Genomic DNA, 22712 nt, shown 5'->3' on the forward strand with positions numbered 1-22712 from the left:
AATACTCATAATTCTATAATAAACTGACTTTACTTACTGTATTTTTACTCGCCTGAGGCCTTGTTTTGGCCTTAAGAGAATTTCATAATTCTTCAAGGAAAGTGTATTGATTGTTTCATTGGCTTCTGGTCTCTGTCCTTGACTATTTCTATGATTGCCTTGCAGAGCTCTGAGGAACGTGTGTGTAATGATGAAGCTTCTCAGGAAGAGGAGGGGTTTATGGGCATGTCCCCTCTCTTACAGGCCCATCATGCTATGGAAAGAATGGAAGAGTTTGTTTGTAAGGTAAGATGGCAATTTCTTGTCATTATCATGTTATATGACTCGCCCTTCCCAAGCAGAAACCTTTAGAGGGTAGTACTTTACCTTTTGGTTTGCTTTGGGGATAATCTGTGACAAAATGGAGACAAAAGCAATCTCATGACTTTAATCATGTTCAAGGCAATAATATATTTGCCTGCAGGAGCCATGATAAAGTTTTGAGAAAACTAGAACATCCAACTGGGAAACAAGTCTTTCCTAGTATAGGTTATTGATAGTTTAGACAAGGCAGGATGAAACACAATTGGGGGTGGTTAATGCCTGGAGATACTAAAATACCATCTCCAAGTCCCTTGACTCTATTTTGCTCTTGACTTTGATGGCAAGCATACTACTCTTTCTAAGGATTCTATGGGTCATCAGACTACTCTTTAGATAGGAATTGTCTGGTTTTCATACATATCTAGTGTTTTCATTTTAGCTGGTGTATTTTCTGTCTAAGGTTTTCTCCTAATTCATTTTCTGATTCATTACGACCTATTGTGGGGATTTTTTTTCTTTACTAAAATGGTAACGGGAATTGGGATTGCTGGCTTAGAGAAAAATAGGTCAAGGACACTGGTAAATCTATAGCCACTTGATTAATATGATTGATCAGGGCCCTGGCAGGTATGATCTATAGTCAACATAAATCAGTTGTCTATGTGTATATATGTGTGTAAATTCATTTATATATTAAACATTCCTGGAAAAATCTTGATCATTTAGAGAGAAGTTTTTGTGCTCAGCTTTTTCAGGAGTTTTATGAAACCAAGACTTTTCATGCATGTGGTCATAGATCCTGAAAACTAAACGGGTTTTTCTGCATTCACAGTGACACTAGAAATAATTGAGGCAAGTTGACTAAGAATACTATACTTTAGACCAGAGGACAGGAAGAAAACATTATAATTTGAATATAGACACCCCTTCCAAGATGAAGGGATGAGTGGAGAGGTGTTGAGGAGGGTTATAAATATTTATGGGTCTACTTAGAGTCTAGGACATTTTAATCATTGTTTGAAAGTTGGTGGAAAAAAGCAAGCAAAACAATAGATCCAGTCTAGTATTGCTGACTCAGGAGAATTAGTACAGAAGTATACACAAGATATATTTTGTTTTTCTAAAAGCATGTTTGGGCCCTGGCTGGGTGGCTTGGTTGGAGCATCATCCTGTACACCAAAAGGTTGCAGGTTCAATTCCCAATCAGGGCACATACCTAGGTTGTGGGTTTGATTCCTGGTCAGGGTGTGTACGGGAGGCAACCAGTTGATGTTCAGTCTCTCATAGTTGAGTATGTATTTAGTATCTGGGTATTTAGGGATTTTTAATATTTATATTATCAGTGGGTACTGTAGCTAACTTCACTGTCTTTTTGTTCTCTTTCTGAACTAAAAATAAAGAATAAAGCAAATAAAACTTTCAATTTAACAACTAATGGGAGAAATAAATAGGGCTTTTTTTTTTTTTTTTTTTTTTTGCTGCAAACTATGGTTTACTGAAGAAAAATGAATGCAGCACAGAAATGGATAAAGCATTCACTTATCATCCCCTAGCAGTTTGTCTGTGAGAGCAGCAATAAGAGGCCTCCTGTTACATGGTGTTCTCCAGAGCAGCTCTACCCTGCTATTGTGGTGCAACTGACTACACTTGAAAACTGGCCATGTCCAATGACACAATGATTGCTGCTTGGATTGGAAGCAAGTAAATGGAAACAGTTTAAAATGAAGTGTCCTATGGCCTTGCTGGTGTACTTTCCCTTTAGGAAAAGCTTTTCTAATAGAAATAGGGGAAAGAAAATCATTTTAGTCTTTATTAGTATCCAAGTTTGATCTTGGTCTCTTTTTTTGTTTAACTTTTTTTTTCTTTATTTATTTTAGAGAGAGAGAGGAAGGGAGACTGGGGATTTGGCCCACAACCTGGGCATGTGCCCTGATCAGGAATCGAACCGGTGACCTCTTGGTGCATGGGTTGATGCTCAACCACTGAGCTATACTGGCCGGGCTTGGTGTCTTTTTTTTTTCAGCCTTCAATGCTGCTATTTATTAGCATAGCCTGGTCCACGTAGGAATAGGTGTATTGTGGGTAGTTTTTATTTTTTAAATTATATTTTGTGCACTGTGTGGTCTAATATAATCCCAGTGGACCGTTGCTAAATTTGATTTAGGCAGTGTCTTTGTCAAGCTTATAAATAAACATGTTTTCATCTAAACTGTGATCCTGCTTTTTTTTTGCCCCAGACAGTAAAAAAGGATACCTCTTAGGGTTGGCATTTGGCTTGACTCTAAGCCGAGAATGATGAGATTGGATCTGTTGAATATAACACTAATTGCATTATAATTAGTATAGTTCCCTGGCTCAGTTTTGAGACCACTAGAATGTTTGTATAGAAATAGTGGGGGTGGGGGAATCACTCTGACATTTCATGCACATATAACTAGTAAGAAACTCAACATATTATTTCTGACTATAAAAAGGGAGCATTTGATTATTTCATCTCTGGGTGGCAATACAATAGAACTTTTTATGTGGATACAATAGAGCTGTTTCTGCATTGTGAATTGCCTTGAGGATGTAAGGGTTGATGTTTGTCTTCCTCCCAAAGTAAAAACAGAGCAGCAGCATCTTGTAAGGTTAATCTCAACAGTAACTGTCTTTACCAAGTTCAAATCAGATAAAAGAAAGTCATTATCTTGGTGTGTTTCTTTTGCTTTCTCTCTATAAAGTCCTGTGGAAGCTATAGCTACTTTTTAAAATAGTGGTAATATTAGCAATAGACATAAAAACTCTAGTCTTTTGGCATTATTTTACTTCATTGTATGTTAGGAACAAACATCAAATGGTCAGATTGGCATCAGTAACCACAGGGCTATTTCTTTTCTTAAATTTAGAGTTACACAGAGGATCAGTGTTTTATAAACGTCAGTTAAGAAGGATTAAGGAGAGCAGAGAGCAGGAAATGTTGTGGAGTGAAAGGAATGGCCATAGTAGCTGGCAAATAAGCGATACTTTTTCTGCATAGTAGAGAGAGAACCAAGTTTCTATAGCCCAGCCTGAAGCTGACACCCATAGGTAGACCATGTACCTGACATTTTTCCTTACATCTTTCTGGCTAACAGAAGCAAATTAGTTTAGGATTAAGTGATCCTTGTGGTGTGAGCTGTCGGGGCTGAGAGACATTAAAAGAAACAGAGTGCAGAGGTTGACAAACTTTTTATTTTATTTATTATTTCTTTCTTTCTTTCTTTATTTTTTGTGGTACGTGCCCCTAGCAGGAACTGAACCCAGGACTCTCTGGTCCGCAGGCCGACGCTCAAACTGACAAACTTTTTAAAGAGGGGATACCAAACTCCTGACCCCTTTTCCTTTAGAGTTTGATGGGGTGGGACAGTGAGGAACAGGGAGAAAGGAGGGATAAAGGGGCTTGAAAGGCAGTAAGGCCAAACTTCTTTGTTATCTCTCCAGAATGAGGAGGGTGGATTAGTTATTGATTCTCAGACAGGTGATAGCCTCTGGGATGGTTAGGGTTAATACCACCTTTGGGGTGGATGTTGGGGTTTGTTAACTCATATATGAAGTGCTTTGGGTTATTTCATTTGATCCTTATAACTTCCTTATTAAGTAATTGAAGCACTATAATTCTCATAAATGAGGAAACTGAGGCTTGATGATTTTGTAATTAAAACTTGTTCAACTAGTTAATGGCAGACATTTAAGATTTTCTGACTCCTATGCTTTTTCTTTTCTACTTCATCATATTTGCTGCGATAGGAAGAGAAGAGAAAATAAAGGGAGGAAAAGAGATGTTAGCAAAAGGCACAAAAGTATGATTCTGTATAGTTCATCTTTTACCCACAGGAATATTAAGTATAAAAATGGTCATATTTAATATCAGAGGGATTTTTCAGAGGTAGTCTCTTGTGGAGAATAGAGGGGAATCTGTATGGTATGACTTTGGACTCCTCACCCTACTTTTAGCCAGACTGAGACAGAGTTTGAAACCACTCAATAGGGCATGTTCTGTAAGTGCATTTCTTCTTTCCCTTTCCTAAAAAAGCCTCCCATTTTAAAAATATCTTTTTGATCAATCTGTTTTTTAAACATTAAAAAAAAATACATATTTTTATTGATTTTTTTTTTTTTTTTTTTTAGAGAGAGAGGAAGGAAGAGAGAAATAGAAACATTGATGTGAGAGAGAAACATTGATTGGCTGCCTCCTATATATCCCCTACTGGGGATCAAGCCCACACCTGGTCATGTGCCCTAACGGGGAATTGAGCCAGGATTTCTCAGTCCATGGGATGACACTCAGTTCATTGAGTCACACTGGCCGGGCCAGTCTGGTTTTTAAAATCTCAGAATATAGGACATTGTGCATTTTGAATGTGTTTGTCTTTGTAAAAGTAAGTTATTTTTCTCATAAGAAAATGTAAGAGATTATTATTTGGGACTAGTGTTACTAAAGTTACAATTAAAACCCCAGCCTTGGCCCTCTAACCAAAGGTTTGTAGGTTCAATTCCTGGTCAAGAGCATATACCTGGGTTGCAGGTTTGATCCCCGGTCCTGGTCGGGGTGCATTTGAGAGGCAATCAGTCGATGCGTCTCACTCACATCGATGTCCCTCCCTCCCTCCCTTCCACTCTTATCGGAAATTCATTGGAAAAATATCCTCAGGTGAAGATTGACCAAAAACAAAAAAGCCCCAAAGGTATTTGATAATGTTTTTCTTCTAGGTTTGGGAAGGTCGATGGCGAGTAATCCCTCATGATGTACTTCCAGACTGGCTCAAGGATAATGATTACCTTTTACATGGACACCGGCCCCCTATGCCTTCTTTCCGGGCCTGTTTTAAGAGCATTTTCAGAATACACACAGAGACAGGCAACATCTGGACACATCTATTAGGTATGTAATATCAGTGGTATAATGAATTGGTGATTATTTAATTTATTCTTTTTTTTTTCCCATTTATTTGATGGTAAGGGATGGAACTTAAAAATGTATTTGGGGTTTGCCATTTTGTTTTCTGGATTTCCAGTGATGCAGTTTCCCACTGATTTGTGGTTTGCACTGTGATTTTATTATAGCAAGTCATATTTTTCTGTACTGGATTTTCAGGTAGTGTTCGAACCAGGTCAAGAGAAATGTACTATACATAATGTGGTATAATATTTTAATGAACACTGAGAGGAAGAGAGTTACTGAATAGAGAAGTAAGCTAGTTTTTCAGAGTCATTACTTAGAATATTCACAATTACATTTCAATTTGGCTTGAAGTAGAATGTGATGCATGATATTTTTTTCCATCATGATTGTGTATTAAAGAAGGCATAGAATGGTATGGGGGATAACTAAGTAACTACATATAAAAGAATAAAGCTGAACCCTTACCTCACGCCATATACAAAAATTAACTCAAAATGGATAAAGACTTAATCATAAGAACTAAAACTGTAAAATTATTAGGAGAAAACAGATGTAAATCTTTGTGACCTTGGATTAGGTGACACTTTATTAGAATTGACACCTAAGGCATTCACAACCAAAGAAAAAATGGACTAATTGGACTTCATCAAAATTAAAACTTTTGTATGTCAAAGGACATTATCAATAAAGTGAAAAAGTAATTTATAGAATAGGAGATAATATTTGCAAAACATATATCTGATAAAGGTCTAGTAAAGAACTCTTTCAACTAAACGATAGGAAGACAACCCAGTTTAAATAATGAGTAAAGTATCTGAGTAGTAATTTCTTCAAAGAAGATCTACAAATGGCCAACAAACACATGAATAGATGCTCAACATCTTTAGTCATTTTGGGAAATGCAAATAATTTGAAAAATGCAATGAAATACCAAGCCATACTTACTAGAATGGCTGTAATCAAGAAAATGGAAAATAACAAGTCTTGGCAAGGATGTGGAAAAATTAGAACTCACGTGCATTGCTGGCGGGAATATAAAACGGTACAGCCTCTATGGAAAACAGTTTGGCAGTTCTTCAGATAGTTAAACAGAATTACCAGCAATTCTTCTCCTTAGGCATATACTCAAGAGAATTGAAAACATGTTCACAAAAAAATGAGTACATGAATGGTTTTAGCAACATTATGCATAATAACTAAAAAGTGGAAACAGTCTAAAATCTATCAACTGATGAATGGATAAATAAAACGTGGTATATCCACACAATTAAATATTACTTGATATTGATACATTCTACAACATGAGTGAGCCTTGAAAACATGCTAAGTAGAAGAAGCCAGACACAAAAGACCTCATATTATATGATCCATATACATGAAATGCCTAGAATGGGAAAATCCAGAGACAGAAAGTAATTAGTGGCTGTCTGGGGTGGGGATTGGGGAATGAGATATGACTCTTAATAGGTACAAGGCTTCTTTTTAGGGTGATGAAAATATTCTGGAATTTAATAATAGTGATAATTTCATAACCTTGTGAATACAGCAGTCCCCCATTATCCAAGGGGGATACGGTCCAAGACCCCCAGTGGATGCCTGAAACTGCAGATGGGACCAAACCCTACATACACTATGTTTTTTTTTTTCTATATGTACTTATCTATAATAGGTTTAATTTGTAAATTAGGCACAGTAAGAGATTAACAATAATAACTATCAATAAAATAGAGCCACTATAAATAACAATATACTGTAATAAAAGTTATGTGAATGTGCCCTGGTCGGTTTGGCTCAGCGGTTGTTGGAGCGTCGGCCTGCGGTCCAGAGAGACCCGGGTTCGGTTCCCGTTGGGGGCATGTACCTCGGTTGCAGTTTGTCCCCGGGCCTGGTTGGGTCGTGCGGGAGGCAGCCACTCGATGTGTCCCTTTCACATCTATGTTTCTCTCTCTCTCTCTTCCTCCATCTTCCTCCCGCATATCTGAATAAAAAATGGAAAAATGTCCTCGGGTGAGGATAAAAAAAAAAATTATTAAAAGTTATGTGAATGTGGTGTCTGTGTGCTGTGCTGCACCGTGCCCCCCCCACCCCCCCCGCATCTGATAACCAAGATGGCTACTAAGGGACCAGCAGGTGGGAAGTATATATGATGGACAAAGGGATAATTCATGACCTGGGGTCGGATGGCTTGAGATTTCATCACCCTACTTAGAATGGTGTGCAATTCAAAACTTATGGATTGTTTCTTTTCTGGAAATTTTTTTTTTTTTTAATCCTCACTCGAGGACATTTTTCCATTTTTTTGTTCAGATAGAGTGGGAGGGAGGGAGGGAGGGAGGGAAGGAGAGAGAGAGAGAGAGAGACAGACAGACAGACAGACAGACAGACAGATATTGACGTGAAAGACACATCAGCCCTGGCCGGTTTGGCTCAGCAGTTAGAGCATCGGCCTGCGGTCCAGAGAGACCCGGGTTCGGTTCCCGCTAAGGGCATGTACCTCGGTTGCAGTTTGTCCCCGGCCCTGGTTGGGTCGTGCGGGTGGCAACCACTTGATGTGTCCCTTTCACATCAATGTTTCTCCCTCTCTCTCCCTCCCACTCTATCTGAACAAAATATGGAAGAATGTCCTCGGGTGAGGATTTAAAAAAAAATAAAATAAAGAGACACATCAAATGGCTGCCACCTGCACGACTAACCAGGGCCTGGGACAAACTGCAACCAAGGTATGCACTCTTAGTGGGAACCGAACCAGGGTCTCTCTGGACTGCAGGCCGATGCTCTAACCACTGAGCAAAACTGGCCAGGGCTGGAATTTTTTTTTTATCCTCACCCGAGGACATTTTTCTATTTTTTTGTTCAAATAGATTGGGGGGGGGGGCGGAGAGAGAGAGAGAGAGAGAGAGAGAGAGAGAGAAACATAGATGTGAGAGGGAAACACTGAGTGGCTGCCATCCGCATGACCAACCAGGGCCAGGGACAAACTGCAACTGAGGTTCGCGCCCTTAGCAGGAACTGAACCTGGGTCTCTCTGGACTGCAGGTCGACGCTCCAACCGCTGAGCCAAACCGGCCAGGGCTGGAATTTTTTATTTCGTATTTCCAGACCAGTATTGACCATGGGTAACTGAATCGTGAAAAGCGAAAGTGGATAAGGGGGGAACTATTATATACTAAATTGTTTCTGGCCTTACCCCAATTGACTTGCATTTCTTATCACATTTCATTTATACTGTGCCCCCATGTTCCTACCTTGCTAGTATAGTGAGAATAGAACAGAGTATGAAATCAAGTTCATTGCTGACTTCTAACCCCAGGGTCAATGTTTTATTAAATGGATCAAACAGAATCACTTAGCAAATGTTTAAATTCTTAATATCTGTGCCTTTTTGTTAAATGGCCCTTCTCTAAGCAGTAAGAACATGACATCTTACTGTGAAGAACAGTTTAAAAATTGGTTGCAAAATAGCCTAAATAGACATTTTACTGTCCTAATTCTTTTTTTTAAATTCTCACCTGAGGACATTCTTGCATTTATCTTCAGATAGAGCAGAAGGGAGAGATGTAGGAAGAGAGAGAGAGAAACGTCCATGTGAGAGAGAGACATCGACCGGCTGCCACCCACACGACCTCAACTGGGGCCGGGACAAACCACAACCAAGTACGTTCCCTTAGCGGGAACTAAAGCCGGGACTCTCTGGTCCACGGGCCTACTCTCTGACCACTGAGCCAAACCGGCCAGGGCACTGTCCTTAATTCTTGAATCTATTGGGCCAGTTGGTGAGGGCCAGAGAAGCAGTAGTGTTCCTTGACAGCTGGTGGTGGAGGGAAGCGGTGTTTCTTGGCAGTGTTTGGAGGTATTGGAATTTATTGCAAAAGCAAATGCAAAATGGACCTTTGAAAGCTGGACTATAGCATAATGTGCCAAAAATGTTATAAATGAAACTGCATACTTGATCTATAGGTAGAAGTGGACTAATGCAGTCTTCTAAGAGTAGCAGCATTGTGTGATTTATTTTTGGATTATGCTATTAGACAAATCTTCACCCAAGGATATTTTTCCATTTATCTTCAGATAGTGTGAGAGGGGAGGAGGGAGGAAGAAGAGAGAGAGAGGGAAACATGGATGTGAGAGAGACACATCAATTCGTTGCCTGCTGCATGACCCTGACCAGGGCCGGGGATGAACCACAACTGAGGTACCTGCCCTTGGCCAGAATCAAACCTGAGACTCTGGTTCGCAGGCCGACACTCTAACCGCTGAGCCAAACCAGCCAGGGCAAGTCACCAAAATTTTGGATAGGCTTCAGTTATTTAGAAAATTTTTCTAATGGAACTTTTGATTCATATATCATTGTGATTGTGAAGGATTGAAAACGTAATCAACATATAACATTGTCTCTTCAAAAGGATAATCTTTTCTGTCTCCCCTGTACTCTTTTCTTAGGTTGTGTATTCTTTCTGTGCCTGGGGATTTTTTATATGTTTCGCCCAAACATCTTCTTTGTGGCCCCTCTGCAAGAGAAGGTGGTCTTTGGATTATTCTTCTTGGGGGCCATTCTCTGCCTTTCGTTTTCATGGCTCTTCCACACAGTCTACTGCCATTCAGAAGGGGTCTCCCGACTCTTCTCTAAGTAAGTATCTGTAAAGTCCATATTCTGATCAATGATTTAGAGTCCATTGGTTAGTGAGAAACATCTAGCAGAGCTGGCAGAATCCTTAATAACATCTCTTAGGAACTTTAAAAAAAACCCAAGTATCCAATATGCCTCTTAGCTGTCATTGCTAGATCATGTCTTGGGGGATTAATTTGAACACGTAGTGAGCAGTGATTTTTAACATTAAATGGATTTTTTTTCCTGTCCTAGACTGGATTACTCTGGTATTGCTCTTCTGATTATGGGAAGTTTTGTTCCTTGGCTTTATTATTCTTTCTACTGTAACCCACAACCTTGCTTCATCTACTTGATTGTCATCTGTGTGCTGGGCATTGCAGCCATTATAGTCTCCCAGTGGGACATGTTTGCCACGCCCCAGTATCGAGGAGTACGAGCAGGTAAGAGCATGTGGAGGTTTTACGTTGAACAGTTATTTATTTACCAGTCATTTACTAAAGGTCTACCATTTTCTAAGCATTATGCCATATACTTGTGTTGCAGAGGTGAATAAATCATAGTCCCTGTTTTTGAGGGACTTTTAATGTTGTGTTCATTAATTGTCTTAAAGCATTAGAGTTGAGGAGCTGTGGTAAGCTCGATGTATTTTGGGCAGTGTAGTTTTCTTGAGTTTATGGCCATACACTGTCGATAAGACGGGCTCTGTAACCTTTGTAAAATAAATGATGATTCCTCTTAGTCTCAGCATGGTGTGTACTTTTTGTAGTGATTTGTTCTTTTTGTTGTTACCATTTTTGTTTTGTATTTTTATTTTAAAATGTGTAATCTGCTTAGGTAAATAAGATTTACTCCATACTTACTGTGTTCTATTACTGTAGGCACCATGCATTTCTTCTGATATAGGGTTAAAGAGGCTTTTTATTTTTAGGATAATGTTTGTTGAGCTGGAGACTGTATGGAAAGCCAGAAGTCTTTGAGTGCCTTGGTTGAGCCTTCCTGTAGGAGTATGGAAGTTACAGAGTTAACAGATATTTTTGTCTCCCATTGGAATGGGGACTCCTTATAGTCAAGATATGTCTTGATTTTTTTTTTTTTTTTGGTTAATCCTCACCTGAGGATATTTTCCATTGATTTTTTTTAGATATCAGTGGGAGGAAGGAAGTGGGGGGGGAGGGACATCGATTGGCTGCCTCTCACATGACTCTGACCCGGGGCCGGGGATTGAACCTGCAACCACAGGTACGTGCCCTTGACTGGGAATCAAACCCGAGACCCTTTGGTCTGTGGGTCGACGCTCTAACTGCTGAGCAAAACTGGCCAGGGCTGTGTCTTGAATTTTCTATTCCCAGTATCAAACATAGTGCCTATGGAGAATAAACAAGTATTAAAGGGAGTATTTTTCCTTTTGACCTTTTATTTTAAAAAACTGTTTAGTACTAAAATGTATGCCATGGCTCATTTGCAGTTACCTAAAAGGTTAGGAGTTAGGATTAACTTCATGTTATAACCCACTTTCCTCTTCTCTCTGAGTGTTCACGTGCGCAAACGAGCAGTGGTCAGGATTGGCTTTCAGTAGTATTTAACTGTGGTGTTAGGCCTGCTTGAGCACATGAGATAAGAACGTCTTTGCTGATAGAGCCGGCCATCCTGCTGTTTATACACATCAGAAGAACCAAGTTTTGATTGAGACAATGATAGACAAGACCATTGGCAGCTTTTGCTTAGCATGTAGAGGAACAGAATAATTGGAAGAACAAGGTTGTGGTGATTTTTTAGTGAGGAGTGGAGGTTGGAAGTAATTTTTATTTAGGCCTGCTTGCTTTCTTTCTTTCATGTGATGCACAATTGCCATTTTCCTCTTCTCCGTTGATGTCCATTTTGTTTATGAATATGCATATGTACATATATACATGCATACATTTAGGTAGTAATGTCTAAAGCAAGCAATATGCCCCTTTCTTTTGAGAAAGCTTACCAAGTGATTGTTTTGCAAGAGTCATTCTTACATCTTTGTGTTAGAAGTGTTGGCACAGTTATGGCTTCTGCAGGAAGTTCATGTGGTGCTTTGGTTGACACATAGATTTCAAAATGGTTTTATATCAGTTGCCTTCAAGCCTTTTTGATCATGGCATTTTCTCTTACAACCCTGAACACACACACACACAAATGGACAGAGATAGGAATTATAAAACTTTTACTAACTAGTGCTTAACTCTCTACTTGTGACACAGCCTGATATTTGTTATTTTATTCTAGTTCATGTAAAAACTCCTGATCCAGACTCACTTAGTTGGTCACATCAAGAAATTTGAAAAACACTGCTACAGATGATGTTGAAGGCAGTAGGGATTGGTGGAGTGATTCTGATAGACTTATGTACCTGATTGGTACTTTTGGGCTTGGGAACTTTCAGAAGCATCTATCTATCTATCTATCTATCTATCTATCTATCTATCTATCTATCATCTATTTATCATCTATCTAATCATCTCCCCCCACACCCCTCTGTCTGTCTGTCTTGGAAATGGAGACATGGCTTAGGCTTAGAGGGATGAACCTTTATAGGTGAGTGCAGTTTTACCTGTTCCCAAGAGTATTTTCATCAGAACCAATAACTGCCTTTTCTTTCCTTACCTCACCTCCACCTCTCACTCTCTCACGCCCCCCTCCGCCTCAGGAATAGCTGTTGCTTTAAAGGAAGATAAAATATGTAAAATTACTTTGTATTGCAACCTGTGTCTATGAAGAGGCAGAGTTTAGGGAGGTTCAGACAAACTCCTAGAGCTGTCTATTTCTTAAACACTTTGCAGGGTGCTTTGAAGACTGCTGGCTCCTTAAGCTCAGCCCCTCTCAGCGGGAGGCTCCTTGCATTTGTAAATTAAATACATCTGTCTTTTAGAACAAAGCTGTGCTGTCTCATGTGGCAGTATCTTAGAGTTTGAAGAACCTTCTTTTTCTGTTCAAACAAGAAGCTAATGTTGCATTCTACTTTGAAGTGTTCACTTTACAGAATTACTGATTCTGTGCTATAATACTTATCTCTTATTTGTTATTTCTCTTCTGCATTTATGCTCTATTGTGATTTCCTAGGAGTGTTTTTGAGCCTAGGCCTGAGTGGAATCATTCCTGCCTTGCACTATATCATCTCAGAGGGGTTCCTGAAGGCTGCCACCATAGGACAGATTGGCTGGTTGATGCTGATGGCCAGCCTCTATATCACGGGGGCTGCCCTGTATGCTGCCCGCATCCCTGAACGCTTCTTTCCTGGCAAGTGTGACATCTGGGTAAGTATGATCAGAGGTGGCTATTGGGTATACATACATATCTCTCAGTGGCTTATTGGAAGACTGGGAAGTGGAATAATTGAAAAAGTTTTAGACTCAAACTGACAGATTGTATTCTAGCCCTAATTCTTCCTTATTGGTTGTGTTTCTCTGGATGATAAGTATAATAATAACTATATTTATTGAGGTCTTACTTGGTGCCTGGCATAGTACTGATGAGCACTTCACATGGATTACCTCATTTAACATATTAGCCCTAACGAGTATAACAACTGTTATTAATGCTTTTATTTTCAGCTTAGGAAATGAGGTTTAGGGAGATAGGTAATTTGTCCAATGTGCCTGGCTATTCAGTGGTAGGGGTAAAATTTGAATTAGGCTAGTCTAATATCAGAGTCTGTGGTCCTGTCGATTTTCCCAAAGCCCCTTTGGGAACCAGATTTCTACCTAGGTCCTTTAACAGAAGACAACCTGAAACATGTCAACAGTACAGAATTGGAGTGTTGTTTGATATGAAGTCTGACCTTTAGAATTCTGTTCCTTAACCTGTTGATTGTTATAGACTAAGTTATCATCTAGTCTCTCTAAAGTTTAGTTTAGCTACCTGTAAAATGAAGAGAATGCTAATTTAGGCAATCTTGAGTTTCACAAGAGTTAATTTATCTCTCTGAGGTCACACCCTCGTAATTTTTACAGTGATATTGAGATTTTCACCTTTACTCCTTTTGGGGAAGAAGGAGTCCCCTTTGGTTTCCTAGGAACCACCTCTATGGATATGACTTATAAATCTAATTTACACTTCTAAAATCAGTGTCTTTCCCTTGACAAGTACTATTTTGTTGCTGTACTTTTTCTTTTTTTTACTACTGTACTTTTTAATTTTGAGACTATGAGAGAATAGTGTGATTTTGAAATACTGTTTGGTGCACTGAGTATTTGATAACCCTTTTGAGTATTCAGCAGAACAGGTTAAATCAGAAATGTCACATGCTTGTAGACCAGCTTCTGACTTGAAAAGTAAAAGGCCCTGTTTTCCTAGTCTGTTGATACAGTATGTTCGTGTAATTCCAGAGTCAGAGATGGCAAAGCTCTAGCTGCCATATGTTTTGACCTGTACCCGGTCCTAGAAATCCCTTTAGTTTTTCTAACAGAGGACATTTTCTAACATTTGAATGACCATAGCTCAGGTGCTTTAGTCCATGACAGAAGCGTCCATCAGCAATGAGGAAAACGCCTTTCTGTCTGTCCATAGCCCACTGCTAGGCACTAGGGGATCCTTGGTGCCTTTGTGGTCTGTTAGCAGGAGAGTCTATGTATGTCATTTGCTCCCAAGTTCACCAGATACTCCAGTGTTAAGTGTGCACATTTTTGTGTCTAGACCTTGGTGGTAGCACCTTGATTTCTTTGGGGACAGCTGGCCTTCAGTTCAGCAGAATATGATATGCCTAACGTATATCCCAAGATCTGTGGCATCTCGAATTTGAGCTCTGTCACATCCATTCGTTGCCCTCTGCTCAGCATAAATGATCTTAAGAACCGTTAGCAAACTTTAATAATGCATGGGTTTCTCTCCCCCCCCACCTTTTTTTTTGGTCTCCAGTTTCACTCTCATCAGCTATTTCACATCTTTGTGGTTGCCGGCGCTTTTGTTCACTTCCACGGGGTCTCAAACCTCCAGGAGTTCCGCTTCATGGTTGGCGGAGGCTGCAGTGAAGAGGACGCACTGTGACGCCTACAGTAGCCAGGGCTGGGACCCTGAACCGGGGCCGCTGCAGGCCTCTCCCTTCCTGGCTATTGATGCCAGTACCAGAGGAGCCCCAACACTTTGACAGCTTCCTGGGCTTGGTGACACCCCAGGGGCTCCATGTGGCACATAACTGAGAAAAGAAAAACAAAAATAAATCATACCTCAAAGGATGGAGTGCATCAATTTGGAGAAAAGGCGAAATGGCCCAAACCCTGACGCATTCTTGGGCTATACTGATTAGGGCTCTGCTAGACCCTTGGCAAACTGGCTTCTGATCCATATCATATTTATTTGTAGCAGATGGAGAAACAGTTTAGCTGGCAGTGCAGTCTTCTTCCGTTTTCTCTCCTTAAAACAGTAATACAAACCAATTTAGGTGAACATTTATATCCAATTAAGGGTGGGGATGTGATTTTAGATGCTCTTTTGGGAGAACCAACAAGTTAGTGTAAATAAGATTTCTAACTTACTGTTTAAATAAGAATTTATATAAATGTTTAAACCATAGGGGTAGGGGAGGGAGGGAGAATTTTTGTATAGAATGAAACATACAAGTACCACACACTGTTTCAATTTTGCACAAAGTGACTGTAGGAGGATCAGGTGATAGCCCCAGAATGTATAATGCCTTGGTGCACCAAGGTGCCTTCTGAAGGCTGACGTATCCTGGACCCTGGTGGGGCAGAGAGTGAGCCCCTGCCCAGTGATCACACGACCACTCATGCCTGAGAGCCTTTGGGAGTCCTGAGGAGAGGGAGAGGGGGTATGTGTTTTCTAAGTGGAAGCAGCACGTGAGTGGCTAACAGGATGGTAGATGAAAGTTCTAGTTAAGGTGTCCTTTGAGAGACCAACTTCTGTTCTATGCTAATGATCCTCCCTAAGGAGCCGAGCCACCTGCTTCAGAAGGTCAGTTATGCTGGCGGAGGGGTAGTGGAGACGGTAGGAGGAGCTCTGGAGATATTAGCACAGGGCTGGTCTGATTACTGGCGTCCTGCTCAGTTTTGTGGTGATTTTTATCTGATTGCAGGGATATGTCAGTTTCCATGTCCTTGATATGGAGCTTTGGAATACTTTGGAAATTTCCCTGTATTAAAATCATTGCCCTGCCCTGGCCGGTTTGGCTCAGTGGTTAGATCTCTGGCCTGCGATCCAGAGAAAGCCGGGTTCGGTTCCCGCTAAGGGCACGTACCTCGGTTGTGGTTTGTCCCTGGCCCTGGTTGGGTCGTGCAGGTGGCAACAACTCGATGTGTCCCTTTCATGTCGATGTTTCTCTCTCTCTCTCTCTCCCCTCCTCCCACTCTATCTGAACAAAATATCAAAAAATGTCCTCGGGTGAGGATAAAAAAAAAAATCATTGCCCTAACTATCCTTTCAAGAATAAAAACTGACCTTTCCCTGGCACTATTGTTCTTGGCATGGAGGCAGCTATAATAGTGTCTTGTCCAGGTGCCCCCTAAGCTCATTTGGGTAGGTCAGGAGAATGCTTCAGATTAGGAACGATGAGTTTCACCTGGCAACTGTCTTGGCGAACCTCAGTGTGGCAGACATGAGCTCTCCTTGAACAAAAAAGCCAGTAGAACTCCTATAAAGCAGGGCCTGATACCCACCATGCAGTAGCAGCAGTCCCTGAACCCCATTTTTAAGGGATCGCATGGTGGGAAGTTTTAAAAGAAAATTGTATATTATTGCCAGGGAGTCTGGTAGAATCTTTAAAGCTGTACCTTTGAAGAGCTGCTAGAAGTAAAAAAAAAAATTGCATATGTCTCAGAGATTATGGTGTCAGGGAGCGTGTTAGGGAAGGCTCTGGTTCATAGAATTCTCATCTTGGTTTGTGGGTGAACCACCCAAATTACACTAGAGTTTTAGGTGACTTCCTGTCATCTAGGGCTGCAGGTGATTGTTACATCCCGGGGAGTATGTGCATTAGAACTAAACATTGAGGCCCTGATCGCCGGGGCTGGCATCCTCCACTGGGTGTTTGGGAATATGGCAAAGTTCACTGTTTATTCCATATAGGGTTTTCTCCATTCTTTTCTCCTTTCTAATCTCTAACAAAAGCTGGGAACCAGGAAGAAAGAATCCATTGTAGAACTTGGGAAGAACATAAGAGTAGTTTGGTTCTGGATAAGGCCACTGCCCTGGGTGCTAGGTGGACCCAGCAAAAGACTCGGTGGGTGAACTGGCTCAGTGCCTGACAGAATAAAGAACAGTATTGCTCCCTTCGAGGAGACAGTGCAGCAGGACAGTGGCCATCTGGGAGACGCTCCCTTATTTCCATGGAAGTAACAGCACACATCAGAAGCCAGCCTTGCTCTTCGGTCATGCACTTTGAGGTACGGGGTATAAGATGCAGTCTTGAAACAACACCCACAGAGGCAGTGGGGCTGTGGGCCCAGTCACCCGCCACCCCAAGGGTGGAGCTGAATCTGGTTCAACAGAGCACAAACCCTTAGGAAACATGACATTTGACATCAATGATGTATAATCCAGTAAAAATCTCTTTAGGGGGTGTGTGTGTGTGTGTGTCCATCCATTTATATGTGTGTCTGTGTGCAACTGACTACCAACAGCCTCACCACACTGGTCTCCCAGTGCTCGCTGAGAACTCACCAGGTCGGCGCCTGAATGCCTTACTCTCAGCAGTCTGAGGCTTGCTTGCTCTGTGCAGATTTTTAATTTTCTTTTTGGCCCTAGGCTGATTAGGACCTCTACAGCTTCATACTATCACCATTAAATAGTGGCCTTTTTCAGTATTTTTCTCTTTACCCTTTAAAAATTGCTGAAGCCACAAAGCACATTTTTGGGGATCATTGACGGTTGGGGTTTCGGAAAGGCATCTTTACGATGGTCCCATTCACCATGGGATTTCCCTACTTGCTGTATTCTCAACTTCTAATAAAAGGAACCAAATGGAAAATGAACTTGTGTGTGTGGTGATTTTATTTTTTAAAATTTATTTTTACTGCCTCAGCTTACTGCCCCAAAGTGTTTGGCATTTCTGACTTGGAGTTTTAATTTTTACACTGAAGCTTAAGGAATTTTCAGAAACTTGCCAGTCTGAATTCACAAACCAGCGTGCTCATGCCCAGCTCGCTTTTCTTAACCTTCTGACCAGTTTAGAGTGGAGGGGAGGGCTGACTCACTCCAAGGGGGCAGTTCTTCATGTATTACTAAAGTTTATGAAACTAATACCTAATATAATGAACACATTATGCAAAGTTTATGAAACCAATCCTAATATAATGAACACATTAAAGGACTTCTGTAGATCATGTGATCCCAACACCACCCTGTGAACGGATCGTCTCATTTCATTGGTGAGAGACTGGAGCCCTCTTTAAGAAATTCCAATTGAACAGGCTTAAGTATATTGACTTAAACGTTTTACGTAACTAAAGAGGACTTCTAACTCTTCTGTCTTAGGTAAATTTAGTTTTGCAGGAGAATTTCCAGTATTGGATAATATGTCCACTCAATTCTCTCTCTCTCTTTTTTTTTAATCCTCACCTGAGGATATTTTTCCATTGATTTTCTTAGATAGAGTGGAAGGAAGGGATACAGAGAGAGAGAAACATCAATGTGAGAGAGATCCATGGACTGATTGCCTCCCACATACATGACCCTGACTGGGGCTGGGATCGAACCTGCAACCCAGGCACGTGCCCTTGACTGGAAATCAAACTCACTCTGACCGCTAAGCCAAACTAACCAGGGCTCAGTTCTCATTTTTAAGTATGGCTAAAACTTAAGGATTTCCCATATTACCTGGGTATAGAACACAGGATTGCATTCTGCTCTTGAAAAATAAGGTGAGGCCTACAAATAACTCAACTTTGTTTTTTTCCCAGCCTCTTCTGCAAACTGTCTATATGTTCCCTTTCTCGGGTGAGCTCTGTGGATATTGTAAAGGAGATAAGGACAAGTTTGAGTTTTGACTATACAATGCTAGGGCTCTGGTGGTCTAGAACAGCCTTGGGCAGGGTTGCTTTAAAATTACCCCAGGCCCTGGCCGGTTTTGCTCAGTGGTTAGAACCTCAGCCCATGGACCAAAGAGTTGCAGTTTCCATTCTAGTCAAGGGGCATAGACCTTGGTTGTGGTTCGTCCCTGGCCCTGGTTGGGGTCGTACTGGAGGCAACCGGTCGATGTGTCTCTCTCACTTTGATGTTGCTCTCCCTCCCTCCCATTCTATCTGAAGATAAATGGAAAATATCCTAGGGGGAGGATTAAAAAAAAAAATTACCCCAGAAATAATCCTTGTCTCAGATATTTTGCTTTAGTTTCAGCATATTCTGTATTTTCTTCCCTAAGTGGGCATGAACTATGCACCACCACACCCTGTATCCTAATACACAAACTTTTTCTGCCTTCCAACTGTTGGATTTGCTGAAACGAAGTGAGTCTGATTCTTGCAAATTCTGCTTGCGGCACCATGGGGCTGGGGGACCCGAGGAAGCAGGGGACCCAGTTGCATGACCACGAAGTCCTGTCATTACTGCCCACTGCCCACCCGTGCCAGCTCTCCTGACCTAGAAACAGCATGGGTTCAGAGCCCAGCTCTGCCATTGGCTGGATGACAAGCAAGAGTCACTTCCCCAGCCTCTGTTGCCTCACCTGTGAAAATGGAGTTTCTAACATCCTCTGCATCTTTTTGTGAAATGCTCGTACAGATCCACATTTCTCTGATTTCCATTGTGATTGGCTGGCGTTGCTGCCAAGCTCTTGCTCTAGTTCTTCCCTTTTGTGGTCTGTGACTCCCCCATGTTTACTTTTCTGACTTTAAGATATGTCCACTCCCTTGCCGTCCTGGGCCAAAACTCTCAGCACCCTGAAGTGCTGTAGAAGCATTTTACCTGAAAGCACTTCTGCGAAAATACATGAATTGGTAGGTGAATTTGGTAGTTAATATATCCCTGTACTGAGGAAGGAGGATCTGACAGCAGCCTTGAGTTCTCGGCCATCCAAAGATGTACAACATTTATAAGAGAAGGATTTCAAGATCCTGTACCCCGGACTTGGCATTTATTTTTATTTTTTGTTGTTAATCCTCACCCAAGAATATTTTTTCCATTGATTTTTAGAGAGAGTGGAAGGGTAGCGGGGAGAGAGAGAGAGAGAAACATCAATGTGAGAGACACATCGATTGGTTGCCTCCCGCATGCACCCCGACCAGGGCCGGGATTGAACCTGCAACCCAGCTACATGCTCTTGACTGGGAATCGAACCTGCAACCTTTTGTTGCACAGGCTGAAGCTCTAACTACTGAGCCCACTGGCCAGGGCTCTTGTCATTTATTAAATGACTTTGGTTTGAATTTTGTTTCTCTGAACTCAAGATGATGGCTCTTTGGCTTGAGCCAGGCTGCCACCTGCTGTCCTTTAGTGGTTTTGTTAACAGTAGAAAGAGGAATAACAGTTCTGACCTCCGAAGGCAAAACTCGAAAGGATGCTCTGTTCTTTCAGGTAAAGTGCAAGGCTAGTTGATCAGAAATGCTCTTTTGTTCCATCGGTTCTGGAGGAGATTTCCAGATCTCAGCCCACTATCGGCTGCGCAGAGGCATGGAGATCAAGTGGACAAAAAGGCCAGGATCTGCCACGGCATTGCCTAAGCTTGGCTTTTCAGTTACATGCTGAAAGAGTTGATAAATTTGCCTGAAAATGTGCTCTTTGGTTGTGTGGGGAAGATAAGCCTTTTGAAAGACAACACTGGATTGTCCTAGAAAGAGTCTAGCAGTCAGGAGGCAGCGGTTGAGGTCAGATACCGTCGAAAGTCTGGACATTTATTAATGCCACAGAAAGTCACGTGAGTGTCCGTGGCCCTTGCGGGGAGAGGCTGGAGCAATGCTAGAAAGGGCCCTTGCTGCTATGCCTGTCGCAATGGGGTCATCGCGGCAGGGATGGCAAAGCTCTGGGCTGTGACCTTTGCCTCCTGTCCTGGCTTCCAAACTATTTCTTCGCCCCCTCCTCCATGGAACAAGGTCATAGTAGTTAGGCACATCATTATGAAGATCACATCCAAACCTCACAAGACTCTTCTAATAATTTGGACCCAGTTTTCCACTCTGCTTCCATTCCCTGGTCTGTAATGTGGGGCTAACACTGGAACCTACTTCAGAGGGGTGTCGCCAGGATTGAACGGGTGATGCCTGTTTTCTCCTGGTACCTGTGAACCTTAGCTATTCCCTGCATTATTCTGCCACCTAACTAGTGAGCTGGTGTGGGTCCCTTACCTTCTCTGAGGTTCGAGTTCTTCAGCCGTAAACAGGCTGCTAATGCCCGCCTCAGGGTTGTGGAGAGACTTAAGTGCTCATGGAAGTAACATTGTATAATTGATAGTATAAGGCATTTTACAAATAGAATGAATGTGTTGTATTGAGCTGGTGTACTCGGGAGAAGCGGGGCCAATTACTGGTGGGAACATTGTACTTTGAAGTGTGGAGGGCTGAGAAGAAGGGCCCCCCAAGGCCCTGCGCGCCGCCCTTGCCTGTGACCGGGCTAGACCGCCTGGTGGAGGCTGGTTAAACAGCGGGCTGAGGCCAGCCAGGACGTCTACACACGTCTGCCTTGAATGTCACTCTCACAGTGGAGACTGCTGTCTCTCAGGAGCCAGGTCTGAGCGGGAGGGGGGAGAAATTCCAGGGCCTCAAGACCCTGGAGGACTGTATGTGAAGGGCGAGTTCCCAAATTTGTCTCCCTTCCTGGTGGGCTCTGCCCCGCAAATTGAGATGTTCCCCAGATTCCACCCCCAGGAGCAGAGCCAGGTAGTCTGTTTTGTAGATCAGCGGACAGAAAGACCACTGGGACTGGACCTGGGAGTGTGGAGCTAGCCCTCTGGAGCCCTCCCGGTGACCCGGGAGGGGCTGCTCTTCCCTGGGACTCTGCTCTGGGCAGCCCTCCTGCTGCCGCGCTGACCGCCTTCTTCCAGGGAGGCTGTGCATCTCCCCCTCGGGGCCTTTTCTTTTCTTTTCTTTACTTAATGATTATTTCTATTTTTTTTTTTTTAAATTTCCTTATGCAGACTGGTGCAGCCACTATGGAAAACAATATGGTGTTACCTCAATAAATTAAAAATCGAACTTCCATTTGACCCAGTGATCCCACTTCTAGGAATATACCTTAAGAAGCCTGAAACACCAATCAGGAAGAATATATGTTCCCCCATGTTCGTAGCAGCACTGTTTACAATCGCTAAGATCTGGAAACAGCCCAAATGTCCATCAGTAGACAAATGGATAAAAAAGCTGTGGTACATATACACAATGGAGTACTATGCAGCTGTAAGAAAGAAAGATCTCTTATCCTTTGAGACAACATGGAGGGACCTGGAGAGTATTATCCTAAGCGAAACAAGCCAAGCAGAGAAAGACAAATACCACATGATCTCACTTATTTGTGGAATATAATGAACATAACAGTCTGAGGAATGGGGTAGTCCCAGAGACGTGGAAGTGGGGTACAGACTGACAATCCCCAGAAGAGGGGGTGGTGGGGGAGAGATAAACCACAGAACTTATATGCATGTATGCATGAACAATGGACATGGACAACAAAGCTGGGGACAGGGTGGGGAGGGAGGAAATTAGTGGGGGGGGGGGAGGAGAAACATCTGTAACAAAAATAATAAAAAATGTTTTTTTTCCTTTATTAATTTTTAGAGAGAGAGGAAGGGACAGGGGGAGAGAGAGAGAGAAATATTGATGAGAGAGAACATCGATTGACTGCCTCCTGCATGCCCCCACTGGGGATCGGGCCCACAACCTGGGCATGTGCCCTGACCGGGAATCGAACCAGTGACCTCTTGGTGCCTGGGTCAGTGCTCTCAACCACTGAGCCACACCGGCCAGGCCA

At 42.1% G+C, this 22712-nt stretch overlaps 1 protein-coding gene across 2 annotated transcripts in view; it reads left to right on the plus strand.

Moving 5' to 3' along the window:
* Nucleotides 1-15034, plus strand: part of ADIPOR2 (adiponectin receptor 2) — a 79855-nt gene extending 64821 nt beyond the window's left edge. For both annotated transcript variants that reach the window (XM_036251366.1, XM_036251365.1), the window contains exons 3-8: nt 166-285; nt 5035-5206; nt 9668-9854; nt 10089-10276; nt 12927-13120; nt 14721-15034. In XM_036251366.1, the coding sequence (XP_036107259.1) occupies nt 166-285; nt 5035-5206; nt 9668-9854; nt 10089-10276; nt 12927-13120; nt 14721-14849 (990 nt within the window). In that variant the 3' untranslated portion in view covers nt 14850-15034. The remainder of the gene's footprint in view (nt 1-165; nt 286-5034; nt 5207-9667; nt 9855-10088; nt 10277-12926; nt 13121-14720) is intronic.
* Nucleotides 15035-22712: the final 7678 nt, after the last annotated feature.

The sequence above is a fragment of the Molossus molossus genome, unplaced genomic scaffold, assembly GCF_014108415.1.
Source record: "Molossus molossus isolate mMolMol1 unplaced genomic scaffold, mMolMol1.p scaffold_m16_p_10, whole genome shotgun sequence".
Taxonomy (NCBI): Eukaryota; Metazoa; Chordata; class Mammalia; order Chiroptera; family Molossidae; genus Molossus; species Molossus molossus.